At 44.3% G+C, this 23,831-nt stretch overlaps 1 protein-coding gene across 6 annotated transcripts in view; it reads right to left on the bottom strand.

Annotated features, from left to right (window-relative positions):
* erg (ETS transcription factor ERG) overlaps positions 1-23,831 on the bottom strand; it is a 349,104-nt gene that overhangs the window by 167,172 nt on the left and 158,101 nt on the right. The window contains exon 1 of one of the 6 annotated variants that reach the window (XM_070893854.1): positions 8,425-8,545. The exons of 4 other annotated variants lie outside the window; for them this stretch is intronic. In XM_070893854.1, coding sequence (XP_070749955.1) covers positions 8,425-8,442 — 18 coding nt within the window. In that variant the 5' untranslated portion in view covers positions 8,443-8,545. Of the gene's footprint in view, positions 1-8,011; positions 8,023-8,424; positions 8,546-23,831 lie in introns of those variants that run through there. One more of the 6 variants, XM_070893855.1, reaches the window with a different exon arrangement.

The raw sequence follows: 23,831 nt of genomic DNA, 5'->3' as shown, positions 1-23,831 counted from the left end.
GCTATTTCAGCAAGGGTAGGTATTTCAGGCTGCACAAACTGAGGCCCAGTAATCACTGAAGGCGGAATCACATGCAAAAAGTAGAAGGCCTCAGCCTGGAAGCAAATTTTGGCCGACTACAATGATGATACCCACAGGGCCCCTTTAAATACTACTGGTGGTTCACATTGCCGATTTGAAAGCGACAGAAAAACCTGTCACTGGCACCGACAAGTGGGCCGGGGCAATGTCTCTTCCGGGATGGTGACAAGGCAGTGCGCACTGCACATGGCGTCTTTATCGGCGTGCGCGTGCGAGTGGGGCGGATATCGGCGGAGCGGGGCGGTAATGTTCTGCGCCTTCAGAAATTAGGAAGGCAATATCCTGATCATCGTTGAGGCCACCCCGACCTGGCAGAAAGGCCTTACCGCCCCATTGCCACCTCAAAAAGACGTAAATGGCCCTTAAAAAAGGGGACAATTTCGGCCCATTACTATTTTTGCCCAGTAATTGCCCAATTAAATTCGCCACCAAAGATTAGGACTGATCATTGCAAACATAAGTACCCTTTTATCGACATGATAAATGTTAATGACTGCCAATTAGCCGCTCTGCCACCAAAAATGAATTATTACAAGTGTGAAGTCTCGTTCCTTCAGGTTTTGAATTTTTCAGGGAGATTTTAAAAATGTTGAATTTTAAATTAAAAAACATTTTTTTTACTTTTCCTTTCTCGTTTTTCATCATAGAATCATAGAAATTTATAGCACATTTACAGCCATTTCAGCCCATCATGTCCGTGCTGGCCAACAAGAGGCTATCCAGCCTATTCCCACTTTCCAGCTCTAGGTCCGTAGCCCTGCAGGTTACGGTACTTCAGGTGCACATCCAAGTACTTGTTAAATGTGGTGAGGGTTTCTGCTTCTACCACTCTTTCAGGCAGTGAGTTCCAGACCTCACAACCTTCTGGATGAAGAAACTTCCCCTCAAATCCCCTCCAAACCTTCTACCAATTACTTTAAATTTATGCCCCCTGGTTGTTGACTCCTCTGCTAAAGGAAATAGGCCCTCTCTATCCACTATATCGAGGCCCCTCATAATTTTATACACCTCAATGAGGTCTCCCCTCAGCCTCCTCTGTTCTAAGGAAAACAAACTCAGCCTATCCAATCTGTCCTCATAGCTTAGATTCTCCACTCCCGGCAACATCCTCATAACTCTACTCTTTATCCTGTCTCTCTCTCTATTAATCTAATCTTTCTTTTCCTCTCTTTATTTCTCTTTCTGTACCTGATTTGACATTGAATTCACTCCATTTAATTCACCCTCCTTCTCAGTCCTTCCACTGTTTATTTTCCAATCCTTAAATCTCCTTGGTTAAAGAGATACACTGTTGTTGCTCTGTTCACTCAGGTCCTGTTAAGTATGGAAGAACTCCACAAGACTGAGTACTGTGAGCTAAAACTGATGTGACCTTAGTTTCTTTAATACAACTCCAGAGTGCCCAAGCAGCATGGCAGACGACCTTTTATACTCCCTTGCACGAGGTGTGCAGGTGACCCTTGGGCCTCCAACAGTTGCGCCCTCTGTTGGCAAGTCTTACACAGTTACAATGTTTGCACACATAACAGGTCCCACATGCCCAGTTTCCCTCGCTGCAACGTCATCAGCTCGTACTTTCAGCAACTTTGTGGCCAAAAACTTTTTGAGCTGAAGGGTGCAGGGGCATATCAATTAATGGCTGATGCCTTAGATGCCCTGATCTAGCATGATGTGGCCCATTAAAACTCCATTTTTAGCAAATGTAAATGGGAGTTGTTATTCATTTGAAACATTTGTGGTTTTTTTGCACTGGAACATTCATTTGGTGACTCTCAAAGTGACAACCGTGTTAAAATCCTAGCCTAGAGGGATATCATATAAACATGCTAAGTGTTCATCCGTTAATAGCACTCATAGCAATTTCTTGGCTTAAAGGATAATGTGTGTGTGCCCTTCAAGTCACAGACTCAATGTGCAAACTGAGACCATCAATGCAGTCATTCATCAAACAACACAGCCATACCAGGCAGAGGAGCACATTGCATTATTCTAGATTTAATAATGTGTATGTGAATTCGTTATTTGACATTTATATATTGACATTTGAGTACAGAACTGAAAGCTCAGTCCATTCTGATTGAAATTACACACCAGTCCATGCAGAATTCCTGGATTAGTTGGTGGAATACATACTTTTAGATTAAGTTGACAATTCTGCCTCGATTCTAAATTTTGCAATTCAGGAGGACAACTGAGCCAACAAAGCTGGACAGAGTGGTCCTCGGAGTGGGCCAAAGGCTCATAGTCAGAACTGCAGGTGTGAGAAGGTTAGGAAGGTCTCACCTACAAGGGAAGGAACAGGATTTCCAAGTGTAATGTATATATTCCTATGAGGATGCTCATAGCTTTGTAGAGCTGTTGAGTTGGGAGTGGCTTAGCCAGTCACATGATGTTCACAAGACTCAATAAAACCCCAGCCGATTGGGTTCAGGTGATCCACAATGAGGCAGGTGGTTGTGAGCCTGATGTATGAACTAGTAATATGTAGTGCGATTGTTAAACCTTTGCTAATAAACCAACCAGTTCTTAATAGCAATGTGTTGTTATGAATTCTTAAGCAAAGAACCCATGAAACAAATACATTATGTTATGTATGTAAACATTACCAATGTGTAAGACTTGCCACCAGGGGGCGCACCTGTGGGAGACCCAAGGGTCACCTGCACACCCTGGGCAAGCAGGTATAAAAGGCAGTCTACCACACTGCCTCCTCACTCTGGAGTTACAATAAAGAGACCAAGGTCACAACAGTTTGAGCTTAAGATTTACAGTCTTGTGGCGTTATTCTGAACGTAACACACTACACCAGGAATTTCCGGGAGGTGGGAGTTGTTTGATTTAGTTGAGGAGATTTTGTTTTTGAGTGGCCATGTGATGATCTATTTCAATATCAGTGGGATGATTGGAATAAGTTAGAATATTTTTCAATTTAAATTACGCGAAAGTGACATTAATGCAAACCAACTTCGAAAAACATGTGTATCCAGAAGTGAGTTATAATCTAATCAGAAGTTCCGATGGTTTACGTGTGAAATAATGAATATCTGGGACTGCTATAGCCTAATCGGGGACTCACATGATTTATACAGACACCCATGAGTGATTACAAGCTGGAATCTAATTGAAAGGTTCAGAGATTGGATAAATTAAATGACACACAAAGATAACGTGTGTATGCCTTTCAACTGTCACAAGCTCAATGAGCAAACTGAGACCATCAGTGCAGCCATTCATCAAACAACACAGGCATACCAGGCAGAGGAGTTTGATGGGACACGTGCTGTTTGCAAGAATGAAGCTACCGCCATCTGAAATTTCTTGAAGCGCTATTTAATGTATCTGTAAACCTGATTACTTTAAACAGGATAAAGCAACACTCATAAGAATTTCATATACATGAACTAAGCCATTTGTAACAAATATCACTGACCAAAATTTCACCACCATAATGTCTACAAAACGAGTGTTAAAGCCTTGTGGCAGGAGTGAAATGGTGTTGGTGAGCTTCTGACAAAGTTCCCACGAAGGGTTTTTGACCTGAAACATTCACTCTGTTTCTCTCTCCACAGGTGCTGCCTGACCTGCTGAGATTTCCAGCATTTTCTGTTTTTATTTCAGATTCCAGCATCTGCAGTATTTTGCTTTTGTATTATATTAGTGAGCTTCACGTCACCGTATGATACTGGAGTTTAGTACACCTCAGCATAGAGGATGCACAGCAGGGAATAATGGAAACTGATATGCTTTGAAAGGGAAAAACTACAATATAACCTAAATGTCAATATGTAGCTAAAAAAATTTGAAGCAATATTTGTATTAAAGACACGTTCCCATCGGTTATTATTGAAGATAACCACAAGCCTTAAAGCTGTTTTGATATTCCCCATAGTTAGGTGTGGTAGTTTTCATTTCAATTTGCTGTTTTAGAGGCCTCCATTTCGGAACAAAAGCGTCGGCCATTCAGTCCCGTGAGCCTGTTCCGCTATTCAATTAGATCATGGCTGATCTGTATCTCAACACCATTTACCAGCCTTGGTTCCATATCCCTTAACATCTAGCCTCAACAGCTTTTTGGAGGGGAGAGTTCCAGATTTCCACTGCACTTTGTGTGAAAAAAATGCCTCTTAACATCACCCTGAACGGCCTAGCTTTAATTTTAAGGTTATGCCAACCCTTGTTCTGGATTCTCCCACCAGAGGAAATAACTTCTCTCTATCTACCCTAACAAATCCTTTAATCATTTTAAAACACCTCTATTAGATCACCCTTTAATCTTCTATACGTCAGTAAAAACATTTGAACCGTGACAGACTGAGGGCGTAGTTCTAATGTAATTACTGTTCTCCGATCGATAGCCACCATATCGATTCCTGGCTGTGATTGGGACGGTTAGATCTGGCAGACAGCTCTGCACAAGCATGTGAGGAACTCGAGTCCCAGAGGATGAATTTGAAATGTTTTGTGGGTGCCAGTTTGAGCTCGCACTATCTCAGAACATTGAAATAAGCTCTGGGTACAGTTATAAAGTCGGTCCAACATGTCAACCCTCTGGGGCACTTTGTAAACCAGTTTTGGCACTGCATTGGTGTTATATTGGTTGCCCCTATGCCATCAACACAGAAGCAAACTTGCACATGCCCCTTTGTTTTAAAGAGGCACGACTAATAAAATAATTTAATTTCAATAAGACCAAAAAGAAACTGATAAAACTAAATCAGAATATTATTGCTCGTGCCTATCAGACAATCTGTTCCCTGCAACAACAATTTGCATTTAAATAGCACCTTTAACATAGCAAAACGTCCCAAGATGCTTCACAGGAGTGTTATCAGACAAAAATTGACACTGAGCCACATATTAGGACAGGTGACCAAAAGCTTGGTGAAAGAGGTGGGTTTTAAGGAGCACCTTAAAGGAAGAGAGAGAACTAGAGAGGTTTAAGGAGGGAGTTCTGGAGCGTAGGGCCTCGGCAGCTGAAGGCATGGCCACCAATGGTGGGGTGAAGGAAATCAGATAGGCACAAGAATGTGGTGCCCACCAGTCAAGCAAGACCTCAGGTAGACCGGTAGACACCGCGTGCTCCCTCTCCAGGGTCAGCGGAGCTTCCTCCTTCAGGGACTTTCGGATCACTCCCCTCCACAGTTACCATGGTACCTAACTCTAGTTATTCTGTAATTTTTGGGGCTCTGCAAAGTGGAAAAGACTTTGAGGAAAAGCAAAAATGACAGTATGAATACACCATAAAGCAAGGGGTATTTTTCATAACAACAACTTTGCATTTACATAACGCCTTTAACACAGCAACATGTCCCAAGGCGCTTCAAAGGAGCGTTATCAGACAACATTTGACACCAAGCCACAGAAGAAGATATTAGGACAGCTGACCAAAAGCTTGGTCAAAGAAGTAGGTTTTAAGGTGCGTCTTAAAGGTGGAGAGAGAGATGGAGAGGGAGAGAACTTTAGAGAGGGAATTCCAGATCTTAGGGCCTAGGCTGCTGAAGGCATGGCTGCCAATGATGGAGTGATGAAAATCAGGGATGTGCAAGAGGCCAGAATTAGAGGAGTGCAGAGATCTAGGAGGTTTGTGGGGCTGGAGGAAATTACAGAGATAGGGAGGGGCGATTTGAACACAAGGATGAGAATTTAACATTTGAGGCGTTGCCGAGTTTTGGATGACCTCAAGTTTATGGAGGGAGCCAGGTGAGAGGCCAACTAGTTAAAACATTTATTCTGTTAGATTTTAAATGATCAGAGTAGAATACCCTAGCTGTTGAGCTCCTATGAGCGCTATAACCTTGGACATATATAACCCTACCCCAGATTCAAATCAGCAATTCTGAATGTACACAAAGGCTATTCACCAATTTAATTCTTACTGGTGCCACTTAGTCTTCAGTAATAAAATCCTGCTGAGATTTAAGGATTGAGCCTCGGGGCATTATGAAGCCATAACATAGCTTTGTACAGTGTTGTTAAAACTAGAGTATTCATTCATTTCTTTTCTGAATAGCTCTTGGTGTTGTTAAAAATGTCAGCGTTTCTCACATGGCGAGTTGGATATCTTTGCTCAGGATGACACGGAGAGATGGCGAACTCAGACATCCTTAGAAGGGAAAATCCCAGGGGAAACCTGGTGGACCGGTCACCCTGGCATTCTCTCTGCACTTCCCAGTGGATGGGTATACTGTGGGCACTGCAGTAACAGGTCAGATGTCCACCATTTTAGTAAAAGCAATGGTTGTGACTTTTAAAGTAAGCACCTCCATTAAAAGAGCAGAGAGAGCACCTTTTATACAAGTGATTATACAACTAAATTTCCAGCAGTAACTTCTACCATAATAACTTTTTTTGTGGGGGGGTGGGGGAGGGGGGGTGGAGGGGAGGGGGACTGGAGAGAAAGAAAGAAAGTTGTGGAAATTTACTTGAAAAAAAAAGCAAAATGTGAAAGTCCAAAAATACAAAGAGTTCACTCAGGCTAAATCGTCAAAGTGAAACCAGAAGAAGGATTCTGATATTGCACATTTGCTGCGCATTCAAGCACTCTTTAGATTTTTTTTTCTCTACACAGCGGCTGCTTTGCTGCTTAAATGGTAGTTCCAGCTGTCGTTGCCAGAACCTTCCGAATGGCATGCTCTCTCCACAAGCAAAAGCGTGAAGCTGAAACCTGGGCCACCGAGCATTCATCCCACACACAGGCTGCATAGAAAAACAGCCTGCGTGTGCTGGAATATTCTGCTCCAGCAAAGTTGGCATCTGCTGCCTCAAGAATGATTTCTCGCTTACTCCGCTCAAGTGCTTCAGCTCGACTTGGAATAACATGAACTTAAATGAAATATGACATACCTCCATGCCAAGAGCACTGTATTTAATCTGTGGAGATAGCATACTTGTACCTAATGAGTTATATTTCTACTTTTTTCCCCCCAGTTTTCAAGTTGACATCTTCAAGAACCATTACTGCTTGTCTTTGTAGTGCACACAAATTCACCAGAGTGGAAAAATGCTGAAAAGTATCAGAATAGAGTTCAATTGTGAATTTAAATAGACTGACCTGTAACAGTTAAACTTCTCGTACAGCGGGTCTCGTATTAATATTTTTCCCCCTTTTCTATTTCGACGAGGAAAGGGGTTTTGGAAACTCAAATGTTTCCCTCATTGTAGGTTCGGTCAAGAACTAAAAAGCAGATTCCATCCGCTTAGTCCTTGGGCTTTGTTAGTAGGTGGTTTAAGAATGAAAGTGGAAACAAGGCTCGTAGCTGTGGTAAAACCCAGGGGAAGGACTGTGCTCCATGAAATGCTTCCAATGAGTATGTGTGAAGATATATATATATAGACACACACACACAGCAGTTCAAAACTGAAAAATTCTTGAAATGGTCTGTTCACAATTTTCCCCCAAATTAAAAAAAAGTCAAAATAATATGCTAAAACTCAATGTTGCACATCTTTAAAGCCTAGCTCAGCAACTTTCGCCAACTAACTGCCGCAATCAAGCAGGAATTTAAAATTAAGGATAAATAAATAAATAGCCCTTTTGGAATGAATCGATTGAGATTCCATGCACTTTTACACAGTTCTGATGTTAATGAAAACATCTTTTGTTCAGCCTCGGAGATGCTGCTTATTATTTTTTGCTAGAAGCAAGATTCCTCATAACTAAAATTGCTCGTTTTAAAATTGCAAGGGTAGGCTGAATGAGCCTAATGGTAGAAACGACGCAGCACACCAATTTATAAACCAGAAGCACAAATCCAATTTTTCAAACATTCTCGATTGCCTTTTGAGATTTTTCAACAATTTTCATCTATACAGGTTGAGTTTACAAAGATGCTTAACCAAGAAACGTCTCTGAAATGCTTTGCAATTGCATCCAACAATTTGGCACCAGTTGCCTTCTGGCTCACTGTTACTCCCAATCTAGAGTACATACCGAGCGCAACGTAATTACACTTTAAATTAGCAATGAGAGACCATCTTCACGTTCGACCATCTCAGGGCAGTGCCTGGTGCTCGCACTCATTCTTTCAAGCGATCACTCAGCCAAATCCACGCAACTGGCACCGAGATAGAAAAAATTAGAGAAGAAGGAAAGTAACGATGAGGCACCTCGCTTCTGCCCGAGGCGTACGTGAAAATTGCTATCTTTTCCTCAAAAAGTTTTGCAAACCGCCCGGATAGCTCAAGTAGGAAAGAGGAAATTTTACAGGCAGCACAAAGGAAATCTACTCATCGCCTTCCATTGTGGAAAAGAGGGTGTTGCTTCATTCACTGTTTAACACATCTGGCGAAGAGCAATGATTTGTAAACCAACGTTTAAAACACATAAAATCCAGCGATTCTTACCTTTATTGTACTGGCCATTTTAACTCAAAAGTACGTTCTGTTTTTTTTAATCTATATATTGTTAAAGAAGCTTATGCCCAGTCAGAGTTGTTGAAGTTTTTTTTGGAGGCGACGAGATTGTGCTAAGTCTGGGAAATGAAGTCAGTCCGTAGCAGGAAGAGGTTTCTATTGGTTCTGGCTGGCTTAGCTCTAAGAAACAGGATATTTTGGAGTGCAGAGATAAGAGAGACCAGAAAACAATGTTGTTTTTCTTGATGCGTAGTAGATGATTTCTTTTTTTTTTCCTCTTTCTGCTGCGTTTCAAAAGCTGATCTTCAAGGCAGGTGTGAGATGATGCTTACATGTCTAATTCACACAGCTTTACCACAGGATACAGATGTCACATTGAAACATGAGCTTAAAAACCTGACCTTAACTTGTCTGGACTGGAAGGAGTGTGCCCATTATTATTACTATTATTTCCTCCATGACCCCCACTGCCATTTTTCTCCCCTTCCTCTCCTGAAGATGCTAATTCATGTTGGTATGCAGTTCCATAGATGTAGCAGGTCTTTGGTATCTAACCCAATTGCTCCTTCTTGTCAGTGGGGACACATTACAGCCAACCTAATCCTGTTCTTATCCGACATCCAAATGAAAACACTGTCCAGCATGGGACAAGGCATGTGTGCACAAAGTAGGCCACACCAATCCTTACCAATCATCTATAATACAGTGAAGTCCTGCAGGATTACAAACTGTCCTATTTAAACCATGGTCCTGAAACTACACTATGGGATCATCTGAAATTCCTCTCTCCACTATCTTAATGCAATCATTAACCCATTTTAAAATTTAAAAGAGCTTAATCTCAGGGCTTGTATGATTTTGTTCAGAGAAACATTAAGGGTCGGATTTTTGAGAAGTTTGTGACTGGGTTTTCGCCGCGATTTGACCCTCGGCAGCAAAAGCCCGGGTGGAATCCTCAGTGTTTGCGGCGGCGATGGGACATATGGCCGGGGAAAGGTGCGCCAACGTGCAATGACGTGGATTGAATTAACGTCGGACTTGCGGCACTCTCCCAACCCGTACACCACATCCAGAATACTAACAGGTCAAACCTGTTCGTGCAGACCTGCCAGCAGCGGTAAGTAAGAAAACCTGCAAAAAAGGTAAGTTAAAGTTTTGATTTTTAAATTTTTTTTTCATCGATTCAATATATAAGTGTCTTGGAAATATGTTTTGAATGTATTTTTGGAATTTTTTTTTCCCCTCCCAAGGCTCCGGACTAAATTTGGTGAAACTCGTGTTTTTTCACCATGAATTCTCGTGCAACGCCCCCCTTACCCAAATGTAAAACCCGAAAGTTCGCCTAAAAACGGTAGCACGGTGAAAACGGTAAGTTTCACGCATCGCTACCGTTTTCGGCAAAAAACCCCAAAAGCCGAAAATCCGGTCCAAATAGTCCACGTGAACAATTATTTTTTATTGAACATATCCTACAGAGAGCTGTGATTAGATAATAGAATCATTGCCCACAGAATACTTCAAGTCTTTTAGGTGGGAATTCATTCCTGTAATGAAGTTAGTTCTTTCCTTACATTAGTCACTTTTTCCGTCCATTTGCATCCTGTGATATTTTGTTTATCATTGCTTATTCCTGTAGCCAGAGCAGTCTGTAATCAGCTACTTAAGCCTCCTAGGTTGCCATAAAATCTTTTCCTTGCTAATCGTTTCTGGGTAAAGTGATATTACTGAGGATTGATGTTTCCTGTATAAAGTCCGCCCTCTTTGACATTATTCTCAACGACAGAGTAAACATTTGCTTGTTGCCTTCATTGTTTTTGGCAAATGTTACTTTGCTACGATGTATATGTCCACAACCAAAATCATTTATAAATTGTAAGGGAGCTTTTGGAAGAACAAGTGGATGAGATTGTTGTGAAATGTCCTGAATATCGCTGAACTAAACCAAATAATATGGGCTCTCCTGAGTTAATGCATAAAGGAAGAGGCAGGTCCGCACTGAATAATGGAGTGATTTGGTGTATAGCTTTGAGTTCAGACCCAGAGATTTCAGCTTTACTTTTACAGCTCCCTCTGCCAGTGTAGTGCATCTGTGTCACTGGACTAGTAATCCCGAGGCCTGGATTTAATAATTCAGTACAATGTGAGTTCAAATCCCATCGTGGCTGTTTGAGAATTTGAGATGTTTTTAATAACCTGGAAATATAAAACTGTGAACAGTAAAATTGACCATTTTAACTGACCTTGAAACAGCAGTAAAAACCCAACTGTTTCATTAATGCCTTTTAGGGAAGGAAATATAAGAATATAAAAAATAGGAGCAGGAGTAGGCCATTGGGCCCAACTATTAGATCATGGCTGATCTTCGACCTCACCTTCACTTCCCTGCACTATCCCCGTGCTTACCCGGTCTGCGCCTATTTGTGACTCTAGTCCCACACCAATGTGGTTGATGCTTTACTGCCCTCTCAAATGCCCACTCAGTTGTGTCACCATCTTCTCAGGGCAACTCAGGATGGGCAATGAATAATGGCTTTGCCAGCGACGCCCACTTGCCGAGAAAGATTAATAACAGAAGATTTTCAGAAGACAATGCAAAACCAGATAGTTGCAGATTGCAACTAAGTGAAATAACTGACCAATCATTATCAAAACAGCTACCTATGTTCTCCCAGCTGAAGTGTACGATTCTGCACGCTACTTAATTAATTACAGTATAATTAAAGAGATGCTTAAGAACATAAGAATATAAGAAATAGGAGTAGGAGTAGGCCATTTGGCCCCTCGAACCTGCTCCACCTTTTAATAAGATCATGGCTGATCTGATCATGGACTCAGCTCCACTTCCCTGCCCACTCCCCATAACCCTTTATTCCCTTATCGCTCAAAAATCTGTCTATCTCCGCCTTAAATATATTCAATGACCCAGCCTCCATAGCTCTCTGAGGCAGAAAATTCCACAGATTTACAACCCTCTGAGAGAAGAAATTCCTCCTCATCTCAGTTTTAAATGGGCGGCCCCTTATTCTAAGACTATGCCCCCTAGTTTTAGTTTCCCCTATGTGGAAATATCCTCTCTGCATCCACCTTGTTGAGCCCCCTCATTATCTTATATGTTTCAATAAGATCACATCTCATTCTTCTGAACTCCAATGAGTATAGGCCCAACCTACTCAACCTATCTTCATAAGTCAACTCCCTCATCTCCGGAATCAACCTAGTGAACCTTCTCTGAGCAGCCTCCAATGCAAGTATATATTTCCTTAAATACGGAGACCAAAAGTGTACGCAGTACTCTCGGTGTGGCCTCACCAATACGCTGTACAGTTATAGCAGGACTTCTCTGCTTTTATACTCCATCCCCCTTACAATAAAGGCCAACATTCCATTTGCCTTCCTGATTACTTGCTGTACCGGCATACTAACTTTTTGTGTTTCATGCACAAGGACCCCCAGGTTCCTCTGGATTGCAGCATTTTGCAATGTTTCTCCATTTCAATTATAATTTGCTTTTCTATTATTTCTGCCAAAGTGAATAACTTCATATTTTCCCGCATTATATTCATCTGCCAAATTTTTGCCCACTTACTTAGTCTGTCTATATCCCTTTGCAGATTTTTTGCATCCTCCTCACAATTTGCTACCCATTTTTGTATCACAAGCAAACTTGGCTACATTACACTCGGTCCCTTCATCCAAGTCATGAATATAGATTGAAAATAGTTGAGGCCCCAGCACTGAACCCTGCGGCACCCCACTAGTCACTGTTTGCCAACTGGAAAATTACCCATTTATCCCAACTTTCTGTTTTCTATTAGTTAGCCAATCCTCTATCCATGCTAATATATTACCCCCAACCCCATGAACTCTTATCTTGTGCAGTAACCTTTTATGTGGCACCTTATCGAATGTCTTCTGGAAATCCAAATACACTACATCCACTAGTTCCCCCTTATCATGCTCATTATATCATCAAAGAACAGCATATTTGTCAAACATTATTTCCCTTTCATAAAACCATGCTGACTCTGCTTGCTGATGATGGCTCGATTGAATCATGCTTTTCCAAATGCCTGCTGCTGCTTCCTTAATAATGGATTCCAGCATTTTCCCAACGACAATGTTAGGCTAACTGGTCTATAGTTTCCTGCTTTTTGTCTGCCTCTTTTTTTAAACAGGGGTGTTACATTTGTTGTTTTCCAATCTGCTGGGATCTCCCCAGAATCCAGGGAATTTTGGTAGATTACAACCAATGCATCAACTATCTCTGCAGCCACTTCTTTTAAGATCCTCGGATACAAGCCATCAGGTCCAGGGGACTTGTCCGCCTTTGGTCCCATTATTTTACCAAGTACTACTTCTTTAGTGATAGTGATTGTATTAAGTTCATCCCTCCCTATAGCCTCTTGATTATCCACTATTAGGATATTTTTAGTGTCTTCTACGTGACGACCGATACAAAATATTTGTTCAATATCTCTGCCATTTCCATGTTTGCCATTATTAATTCCCCAGTCTCATCATCTGAGGGACCAACATTTACTTTAGCCACTCTTTTCCTTTTTATGCACCTGTAGAAACTCTTCCTATCTGTTTTTATATTTCTTGCTAGTTTGCTCTCATAATCTCTCTTCCCTCTTTTTATTACTTTTTTAGTCGTTCTTTGCTGCTTTTAAAAGTTTCCCAATTCTCTAGCCTCCCACTAGTCTTGGTCATTGTATGCCCTGGTTTTGAATTTGATACCATCTCTTATTTCCTCAGTTAGCCACGGATGGTTATCCCTTCTCTTACAGTCTTTCCTTCTCATTGGGATATATTTTTGTTAAGAGTTATGAAATATCTCCTTAAATGTCTGCCACTGCTCATCAACCGTCCCACACTTTAATCTATTTTTCCAGTCCACTTTAGCCAACTCTGCCTTCATACCTTTGTAGTCTCCTTTATTTAAGCTTCGGACACGGGTTTGAGATCCAACTTTCTCACCTTCCAACTGAATTTGAAATTCAACCATTCTATGGTCACTCATTCCTGGAGGATTCTTTACAAGGAGATTGTTTATTAATCCTTTCTCATTACACAGTACCAGATCTAAGATAGCCTGTTCCTGGTTGGTTCCGCAATGTATTGTTCAAAGAAACTATTCCGCATATACTCTATGAACTCTTCCTCAAGGGTACCCTGGCCAATTTGCTTTGTCCAATCAATATGAAAGATTAAAATCGCTCATGATTATTGCTGTTCCTTTTTAATAGGCCTCCATTTTTTCTTGATTTATACTCCGTCCAACAATGTAGCTACTGTTAGGGGTCCTATAGACTCCGCCCACCAGCGACTTTTTCCCTTCGTATTCCTTATCTCCACCCAAATTGATTCAACATCTTGATCTTCTGAGCCAATATCATTTCTCACTAATGCACTGATCTCATCCTTTATTAACAGAGCTACCCCACCTCCTTTTCCTTTCTGTCTGTCCTTCCGAATTGTCAAATACCCCTGGATATTTAGTTCACAGCCTTGGTCACCTTGCAACCATGTCTCTCTAATGGCTATCAGATCATACCCATTTGTATCTATTTGTGCCGTCAACTCATCTATTTTGTTACGAATGCTGCGTTCATTGAGATAAAGAGCTTTAAAATTTGTTTTTTTACCATTTTTTCCAGCTTTGACCCCACTTTATGATACACTTTTATGTTTATACATTCTGTCCCTTCCTGTCACTCTCTGGTTTTCATTTCCCCCAGTGCTACTCTGCTCTATTGCCTTCTCCTTATTCTTTGGTTTTTTTACTTTCCGCTCATCTGTTGCTGGAGAAATACCACCAACGATGCCTCCACAAGATCCTGCAAATCCCCTGGGAGGACAGACGCACCAACGTTAGAATCCTTGATCAGGCCAACGTTCCCACCATTGAAGCACTGACCACACTCGACCAGCTCTGTTAGGCGGGCCACATTGTTCGCATGCCTGATACAAGACTCCCAAAGCAAGCGCTCTACTCGGAACTCCTACATGGCAAACGAGCCCCAGGTGGGCAGAGGAAACGGTTCAAGGACACCCTCAAAGCTTCCTTGATAAAATGCAAACCCACCGACACCTGGGAGTCCCTGGCCAAAGACCGCCCTAAGAGGAGGAAGAGCATCTGGGAGGGCGCTGAGCACCTCAAATCTCATCGTCGAGAGCATGTAGAAAGCAAGCACAGGCAGCGGAAGAAGCGTGTGGCAAACCAGTCCTCCCAGCTACCCTTTCCTTCAACCACTGTCTGTCCCACCTGTGACAGAGACTGTAATTCCCGTATTGGACTGTTCAGTCACATAGGGCTAGAACCTCCATTTTTGGGGTTCTGGCGTGGGCGGTAACAAAGGGCTTTTAGATTGCTGGCTTCTCGCCCATTCTCAAAACACCTAGTCTCCACTTTTGAAAATGGGCGTTACCGCGAGCGATATAAAATGGGCGGTAGCATTAAATTTTTCTGACCTTCTGCCATAAAGTGTGGCCGTCCTTAGCAACAGCATGGCAATGCTCGATTCCCGCAATCCTGGAAGTCAAGGGCCACCATGACATGCGCAGAAGAGGAGACAGAGAGAGAGGGATCTCAGATGGACTGAAGGCGTGGCTAGGTGTAGTGTGGCTGCTTTGGGAGGAAGGAGGGAGACTTTAGAGCTTCACAACAAGTAGGCAAGCAAAATGTAAGTGTTACTAGCCACATATTTTACCGAATTGGAGAGAGAGGAGGAGACATCACTGCACGCTGTGGAGACAGCTGCTGGAGAGAGCCGTGAGCTGGTAGAGGAGCACATTGGAGTGTGCAAAAGAGCCAGGAGATTCTCGGATGAGGCAAATACCTCCCTCCTGCAGGATGTCGAATCACGCTGGGGTGATTTGACACAGGGAGGGCGTGGGAAGCCCTTCTCAAAGGCCGACCAGAAGATATGGACCGAAATAGCAGAGGTGGTCTCGTCGGCGACCAACGAGGAGCATGAGGGCAACCAATGCCGCAGCCGATGGAACGACCTTGTGGGATCCGCAAGAGTAAGTATTACATTGATTTACATATACTTATGTATTTATATAAATTGATTTGTAACAGTCATGGGTGACTATCAGCAGATGTGAGGTCTTGTACTTTTACCGGGAATTTTTTACTCAAAGCCTGCGGTCACGGTGTATGTCTTTAGGTAAAGAATGATAATTATCATAATAATCTAGATTACATCTGTTGGTTATGTGTTATATCAGTCTCTGTGACAGTACCTAGTAATGATATCACGCAATGATCTCATGCCATGGCGTCCTGTTACCTTTTACAGAGAAGCTATCAATGATGATGTCCGTGCAGAGGCGAACAGGTGAGGGGCCACCAGTCCCCAGCGACATCACTGACATGGAGGAGCTTGTGCTCGCTCTCGTGGGGAAGCATACCTGGACAGCCACGGACGTATCTGCAGACACTGAAGTAATGCCACATGAGTAAAGCTTACACCATTGCATCATGTAAGATCTATAGGTGCCACACCCACTCATATCTGAACAATCATATATGATAGATGATTTCTAAAATTGTCATAGAAATAATGCTGGCCTAATGAAAATCATTGCAATGCACAATGTGTTGATGGTCATGAAATGTGATGTCTGTGATGATTTTGATAGCGGTGGTGCTTTTGTCGTGCATATACTGGACTCACCTTGTCACCCTAGCACCCCCTTCTCCTTTAATAACTTCATTTGTGTTTGCAGCTCAGCCAGCAGCATGGCCCCAGGCAAGACCACAGAGGCCAGCAGGTGGGGGCGCGGGACCAGACTCGCCCATCGATCCTATTACATCTGGTGCTGAGGAGCTCCGATTCTTGCCCATCAATCCGCTGGGTCTGTTCTCCACGGATGAGAGCACGGACTTCGAAGAACCTGCATCGCCAAGCTTGAGAAGCCATTCCACCCCATGGCCATCTAGTGGTCCTCCGGTCATTCCCGCCTCCACTCTGGAGGTACCGGCCCCAAGCACCTCGCCACAGGGCACCCCATTTGTCCCCAGGATGCCGCCGACCCCGCGGAGGCCTCGTGGACATGGCAGGTCTGTTCCACGAGCGCGACATGAGAGCGGAGAGATGGTACAGTTGTCCAAGAGGACTGTAGACATTGGTGACCAGCTCATCGAAGCATTGGGGGGGTATATCCCGACAGCTGGCCACCACGACCGAATACATTCCATGTATGGCAGTGTCCCTGGATGCGATAGCCAGCAACACTACCGCCACAGGCCTCCCAGTGGTCTCCGAGCACGGCACTCCACCCCTAGGTCCCGCACCACCACTGCGAACGACAGATGAGAGCAAGGACCGAGATCCTGCTTCTGCATCAGAAAATGTTGCCCCCTCAGCAGCCCCCGCTCCCGACCCGTGCAACCAACGCATCTGCCTTCATCCCCCCCTAATGAGGCACCGCCTGAGGAGCTCCTTGGCCAGGCGCCATGGAGTGAGGAGGGGAAGGGGTGGAGGTGGGGAGAAGGGGGGGGGGAAGGAAAGTGAGGTGCATGTCCGCAGGTGATGGTTGTATTATATCTCCATCTGGGTGTATGCAATTTGTTGCAATGTATGGGGGCTGGGGCCACGCTCCTGCTTTGCATTTGTATTCTATGTTGCTGGACATGTGGAACATGTGATTTATGTCAATGGTGGAAAAAGTGGGGTGTGGGTGGGGGTTGGGTGTTATTGGCTGTGATACTTATGATTTCAGACCAATGTTGGTATTAAACTTTTGTTGTTGAGCATAACCTTGTTGCGCATTGTCTTACATAGCTGGACCATTACACACTGGTGATTCCTTACCATGAAAGGGTTAAATACAACTTAACATCAATCAACGTAAACTTTAACTGCCACCAAGGTGATGGGCACCATTGATGTCAGAGCTGCACACACACAGCAGTGTGTCAGCGTTGTCACTCACATCAGCGTTCTTTCAGGCAAATCTTTCAGATATCAGCTCCTCACCTAAGAGTGGGATTTAACAAATGCCAGACACACCACTGGCATTCGTTCCGGTTAGTTCCACTTTTTGTGGACATTTTTTTGGGCGAGTGATATTGTGGGCGATATGTGTGTGAGGTGGTGAAATTGACGCTGGGCGATCTCATGGCTGCTAGTTTGGGTAAATATACTCTTTACGACAAAAAACAGTGGGCGGATGTTAATATTGAATCTCGGTGTTAATTCGTGCGGAAAGTAACGCTGGGCGATATTATGGGCGTTGATTTCGCCCATTCTGCTGATTCCGCCTCCAAAAAATGGGCGGGCGGTAATATTTTTTCGCGGCGTTAAGCACATGGGGTAACGCTCAGCGATAAATTCCTAAAAATGCCCGTCGGTTTCCATTTTGTGTCAAAATGGGTGATTGATGGGCATTTCAGCGGTAAGGTGGGTGTTAAGTGGACGTTAAGCATGGAAAAAAAGTGGAGGTCTAGCCCATAAGAACTCACTTTTAGAGTGGAAGCAAGTCCTCGATTTCAAAGGACTGCCTATGATGATGGTGACCTAAGAACCAGAGTGAAGGGCCAAGGCTCAGTATGGTGGACACCACCAATGTTGAAAAGAGTAGAATACAGGACTAATCAACAAATAATGCTCAGATGACACCAACTTGGGTTTAAATGGCTTGCAGATTATTGAAGAAGTGTTTGAGGGAGATGGGAGGTGGGTGGTGAAGTTACTAATTATGGGGGAAGGTTCCTTCTGTTCGTTATTTGCAGTGAAGTGGTAACCGTTAGTATAAGTAACATGTTTATACGTTACCTATAACTATACAAACAGAACAATCTTGTCCCCACATGCTTACGGTTATAAAGGTAGAGATGATCAAATATTGTGCAGAGCATAATGATTGTACTGAGGCCATGGAAATGTCACATTATGGGAAGGATGTTAAATGAAGGTCATAAGTTATATAATCTCGCATTTTGCCCGATTTCCTTAGGAGCAGGGCATGAATTTGCAGAACCTTCCAGCAGGACGTGAAATAAATTGGGTAGAGTTCATTTACTATACAGTCAGTTGAAGGAGCAGCTCGATGTACTATTCTCATTTCATGCTTTCTTCTAATCTTCTGTTGGGAAAGAATTATTTCTGTCCACTGGCTGAGAACCAGCTGGGCATTTGTACTTCATTGGGTACCAGTTTTATCAGCTGACAGAACAAGGACTGGATTTCTACTCGTCATCATAGGCAGTGCCTGTCACAGGTGGGACAGATAGTCGTTGAGGGAAGGGGTGCGTGGGACTGGTTTGCTGCACGCTCTTTCGGCTGCCTGTGCTTGGTTTCTGCATGCTCTCAGTGATGAGACTCGAGGTGCTCAGCGCACTCCCAGATGCACTTCCTCCACTTAGGGCGGCCTTTGGCCAGGGACTCCCAGGTATTGGTGGGGTTGTTGCACTTTATCTAGGAGGCTTTGAGGGTGTCCTTGAAATGTTTCCTCTGCCCATCTTTGGTTCGTTTGTCACGAAGGAGTTCCCAGTAGATCGCTTGCTTTGAGCGTCCGTGTCTGGCAATGCGAAGGATGTGGCCTGCCCAGCGGAGCTGTTCGAGTATGCTCAGTGCTTCAATGCTGGGGATGTTAGCCTGGACGAGGATGCTAATGTTGGTGTGTCTGTCCTCCCAGGGGATTTGCAGGATCTTGCGGAGACATCGTTGGTGGTATTTCTCCAGCGACTTGAGGTGTCTACTGTACATGGTCCATGTCTCTGAGCCATACAGGAGGGCGGGTATTACTACAGCCCTGTAGACCATGAGCTTGGTGGCAGAGTTGAGGGCCTGGTCTTCGAACACTCCTTTCCTCAGGCGGCCGAAGGTTGCAGTGGCGCACTGGAGGCGGTGTTGAATCCCGTCGCCAATGTCTGCCCTTGTTGATAAGAGGCTCCCAAGGTATGGGGAATGGTCCACGTTGTCCAGGGCCATGTGTGGAATCTTGATGACTGAGGGCAGTGCTGTGCGGCGGGGACAGGTTGGGTGGAGGACCTTTGTCTTACGGATGTTTAATGTAAGGCCCATGCTTTCGTACGCCTCAGTGAATATGTTGACTATGACTTGGAGTTCAGCCTCTGTATGTGCGCAGACGCAGGCATCGTCCGTGTACTGTAGCTCGACAACCGAGGTTGGGGTGGTTTTGGATTTGGCCTGGAGACGACGAAGGTTGAACAGGCTCCCACTGGTTCTGTAGTTTAGCTCCACTCCAGCGGGGAGCTTGTTGAGTGTGAGGTGGAGCATGGCAGCGAGGAAGATTGGGAAGCAGGTTCTTCAGGGACCAGCTCGACAGCAAACTGAGGCTCCATAATAATGTTGCGTGTTTTTATATGCTGGTGGTTTAATTATGTAAGTGTTGTTATGTGAGAACAGAAAGGCTACTTATGTCTGGAGCCTATTTCTACCTATCTGCTAGCCAGCTGGATATATTTTTTATTCATTCACGGGATGTGGGTGTCGCTGGCAAGGCCAGCATTTATTGTCCATCCCTAATTGCCCTTGAAGAACTGAGTGGCTTGCAACACCATTTCAGAGGGCAGTTACGAGTCAACCACATTGCTGTGGGTCTGGAGTCAAATATCGGCCGGACCAGGTACATAAGAACATAAGAACATAAGAAATAGGAGCAGGAATAACTGCCAAAGAGAGCTGTGGAAGCTGTGACATTGAATAAATTTAAGATAGAGATATACAAGCTTCTGAACTGATTAGGGATTAAGGGGTTATGTGGAGTGGGCAGGGAAGTGGACCTGAGTCCATGATCGGATCAGCCATGATCATATTAAATGATGGAGCAGGCTCGAGGGGCCGTATGGCCTACTCCTGCTCCTATTTCTTACGTTCTTATGTTCTTATGTACCTGGTCCGGCTGATATGCAACATTATTATGGAGCCTCAGTTTGCTGTCGAGCTGGTCCCTGAAGAATCTTCTTCTCAATCTTGCTCACTGCCGTGCTCCACCTCACACTCAACAAGCTCCCCGCTGGAGTGGAGCTAAACTACAGAACCAGTGGAAACATGTGCAACCTTCGTCATCTCCAGGCCAAATCCAACACCACCCCAACCTCTATTGTCGAGCTACAGTGCACGGACAATGTCTGCGTCTGCGTACATACAGAGACTGAATTCCAAGTCATAGTCAACATATTCACTGAGGCGTACGAAAGCATGGGCCTTACACTAAACATCCGTAAGACAAAGGTCCTCCACAAACCAGGTCCCACTGTACTGCAGCACATTTCAGTTTTTCTCCATTTAAATAATCACATGCTCTTTGATTTTTTCTGCCAAAGTGCATGACCTCAAAATTTTCAACATTATACTCCATCTGCCAAATTTTTGCCCACTCACTTTTTCTGTCTATGTCCTTTTGCAGGTTTTTTGTGTCCTCCTCACACATTGCTTTTCCTCCCATCTTTGTATTGTCAGCAAACTTGGCTACATTACACTTGGTCCCTTCTTCCAAGTCATTAATGCAGATTGTAAATAGTTGGTGTCCCAGCACTAATCCCTGTGGCACCCCACTAGTTACTGATTGCCAACCATAAAATGAACCATTTATCCCTGACAGACCGCATTGCGGCACTGGAGCTGCGGGTGGATTCACTCTGGAGCATCCACGATGTTGAGGATATCATGAATAGCACATTTAATGAGTTGGCCACACCGCAGGTAAAGGTTAGACAGGCAGATAAGGAATGGGTGACCAACAGGAAGAACAGTGGAAGGAAGGTAGTGCAGGGGTCCCCTGCGGTCATCCCCCTCCAAAACAGATACACCGCCTTGGGTACTGTTGGGGGGGATGACTCATCAGGGCAGGGCAGCAGCAGCCAAGTTCATGGCACCGTGGGTGGCTCTGCTGCACAGGAGGGCAGGAAAAAGAGTGGGAGAGCAATAGTGGTAGGGGATTCTATTGTAAGGGGAATAGGTAGACATTTCTGCGGCCGCAATCGAGATGCCAGGATGGTATGTTGCCTCCCTGGTGCAAGGACCAAGGATGTCTCAGAGCGGCTGCAGGGCATTTTGGAGAGGGAGGGTGAACAGCCAGTTGTCGTGGTGCATATAGGTACCAACGATATAGATAAAAAATGGGATGAGGTCCTACAAGCTGAATTTAGTGAGCTAGGAGTTAAATTAAAAAGTAGGACCTCAAAGGTAGTAATCTCAGGATTGCTACCAGTGCCACGTGCTAGTCAGAGTAGGAATTACAGGATAGTTCAGATGAATACGTAGCTTGAGGAGTGGTGCAGAAGGGAGGGATTCAAATTCCTGGGACATTGGAACCAGTTCTGGGGGAGGTGTGACCAGTACAAACCAGACGGTCTGCACCTGGGCAGGACCGGAACCAATATCCTAGGGGGACCGTTTGTTAGTGCTGTTAGGGAGGGGTTAAACTAATATGGCAGGGGGATGGGAACCTCGGCAGGGAAACGGAGGGAAGTAGAATGGGACAGAAGCAAAAGATAGAATTGCCCACTCGCCTAACCTGTCCAAATCACCCTGCAGACTCTTAGAGTTCTTCTCACAGCTCACACCGCCACCCAGTTTAGTGTCATCTGCAAACTTGGAGATATTACACTCAATTCCATCATCCAAATCATTAATATATATTGTGAAGAGCTGGGCTCCCAGCATGAGCCCTGTGGCACTCCACTAGTCACTGCCTGCCATTCTGAAAAGGACCCATTAATCCCGACTCTCTGCTTCCTGTCTGCCAACCAGTTCTCTATCCACGTCAGAACATTACCCCCAATACCATGTGCTTTGATTTTTGCACACCAATCTCTTGTGTGGGACCTTGTCAAAAGCCTTTTGAAAGTCCAAATACACCACATCCACTGGTTCTCCCTTGTCCACTCTACTAGTTACATCCTCAAAAAATTCCAGAAGATTTGTCAAGCATGATTTCCCCTTCATAAATCCATGCTGACTTGGATCTATCCTATCACTGCTTTCCAAATGTGCTGCTATTTCATCCTTAATGATTGATTCCAACATTTTCCCCACTACTGATGTCAGGCTAACAGGGTTCAGTGCTCAGTATTTACAATATACATCAATGATTTAGATGAAGGAATTGAGTGTAATATCTTCAAGTTTGCAGATGACACTAAGCTGGGTGGCGGTGTGAGCTGTGAGGAGGATGCTAAGAGTCTGCAGGGTGACTTGGACAGGTTAGGTGAATGGGCAAATGCATGGCAGATGCAGTATAATGTAGATAAATGTGAGGTTATGCACTTGGGTGGCAAAAACACGAAGGCAGAATATTATCCGAATGGCGGCAGATTAGGAAAAGGGGAAGTGCAATGAGACCTGGGTGTCATGGTACATCAGTCATTGAAAGTTGGCATGCAGGTACAGCAGGCGGTGAAGAAGGCAAATGGCCTGTTGGCCTTCATAGCTCGGGGATTTGAGTATAGGAGCAGGGAGGTCTTACTGCAGTTGTACAGGGCCTTGGTGAGGCCACACCTGGAATATTATGTTCAGTTTTGGTCTCCTAGTCTGAGGAAGGACGTTCTTGCTATTGAGGGAGTGCAGCGAAGGTTCATCAGACTGATTCCCGGGATGGCAGGACTGACATATGAGGAGAGACTGGATCGACTGGGCCTGTATTCACTGGAGTTTAGAAGGATGAGAGGGGATCTCATAGAAACATATAAAATTCTGAAGGGAACGGACAGGTTAGATGCAGGAAGAATGTTCCCAATGTTGGGGAAGTCCAGAACCAGGGGTCACAGTCTAAGGATTAGGTGTAAGTCATTTAGGACCGAGATGAGGAGAAAATTCTTCACTCAGAAAGTTGTTAACCTGTGGAATTCTCTACCGCAGAGAGTTGTTAATGCCAGTTCGTTGGATATATTCAAGAGGGAGTTAGATATGGCCCTTACAGCTAAAGGCATCAAGGGGTATGGAGAGAAAGCAGGAAAGGGATACTGAGGTGAATGATCAGCCATGATATTGAATGGTGGTGCAGGCTCAAAGGGCCGAATGGCCGACTCCTACAACTATTTTTCTATGTTTCTGAAATATTTGTTCAGAGTTTCTGCCATCTCCATGTTCCCCATTACTAATTCCCCGGTCTCGTCCTCTGAGGGACCAACATTTACTTTAGCCACTCTTTTCCTTTTTTTTGAAATTTTATTCGTAGCCAATCTTTCCAATTCTTTGTCAAATCACAAACGCCAGAGGTCACCTTGCACACATCAAGGATCACTCTGCGCCAATGCTCTTAGCCAAAAGGCCGAGAGCCACTGCACCGTTCCTGGAAGTACTGCAATACCAGGTTCGTGCCATGGAGGTGGATGGGTCAGGCCCCCCACACACCTCCGTGGCGGTGGATGGGTCAATCCACCCCACCCACCTCCTATTTCCAAAAAGCATAGGAGA

This window comes from Pristiophorus japonicus, chromosome 11 (genome assembly GCF_044704955.1).
Source record: "Pristiophorus japonicus isolate sPriJap1 chromosome 11, sPriJap1.hap1, whole genome shotgun sequence".
Taxonomy (NCBI): Eukaryota; Metazoa; Chordata; class Chondrichthyes; family Pristiophoridae; genus Pristiophorus; species Pristiophorus japonicus.
This window is presented reverse-complemented; position numbering and strand designations above follow the sequence as displayed.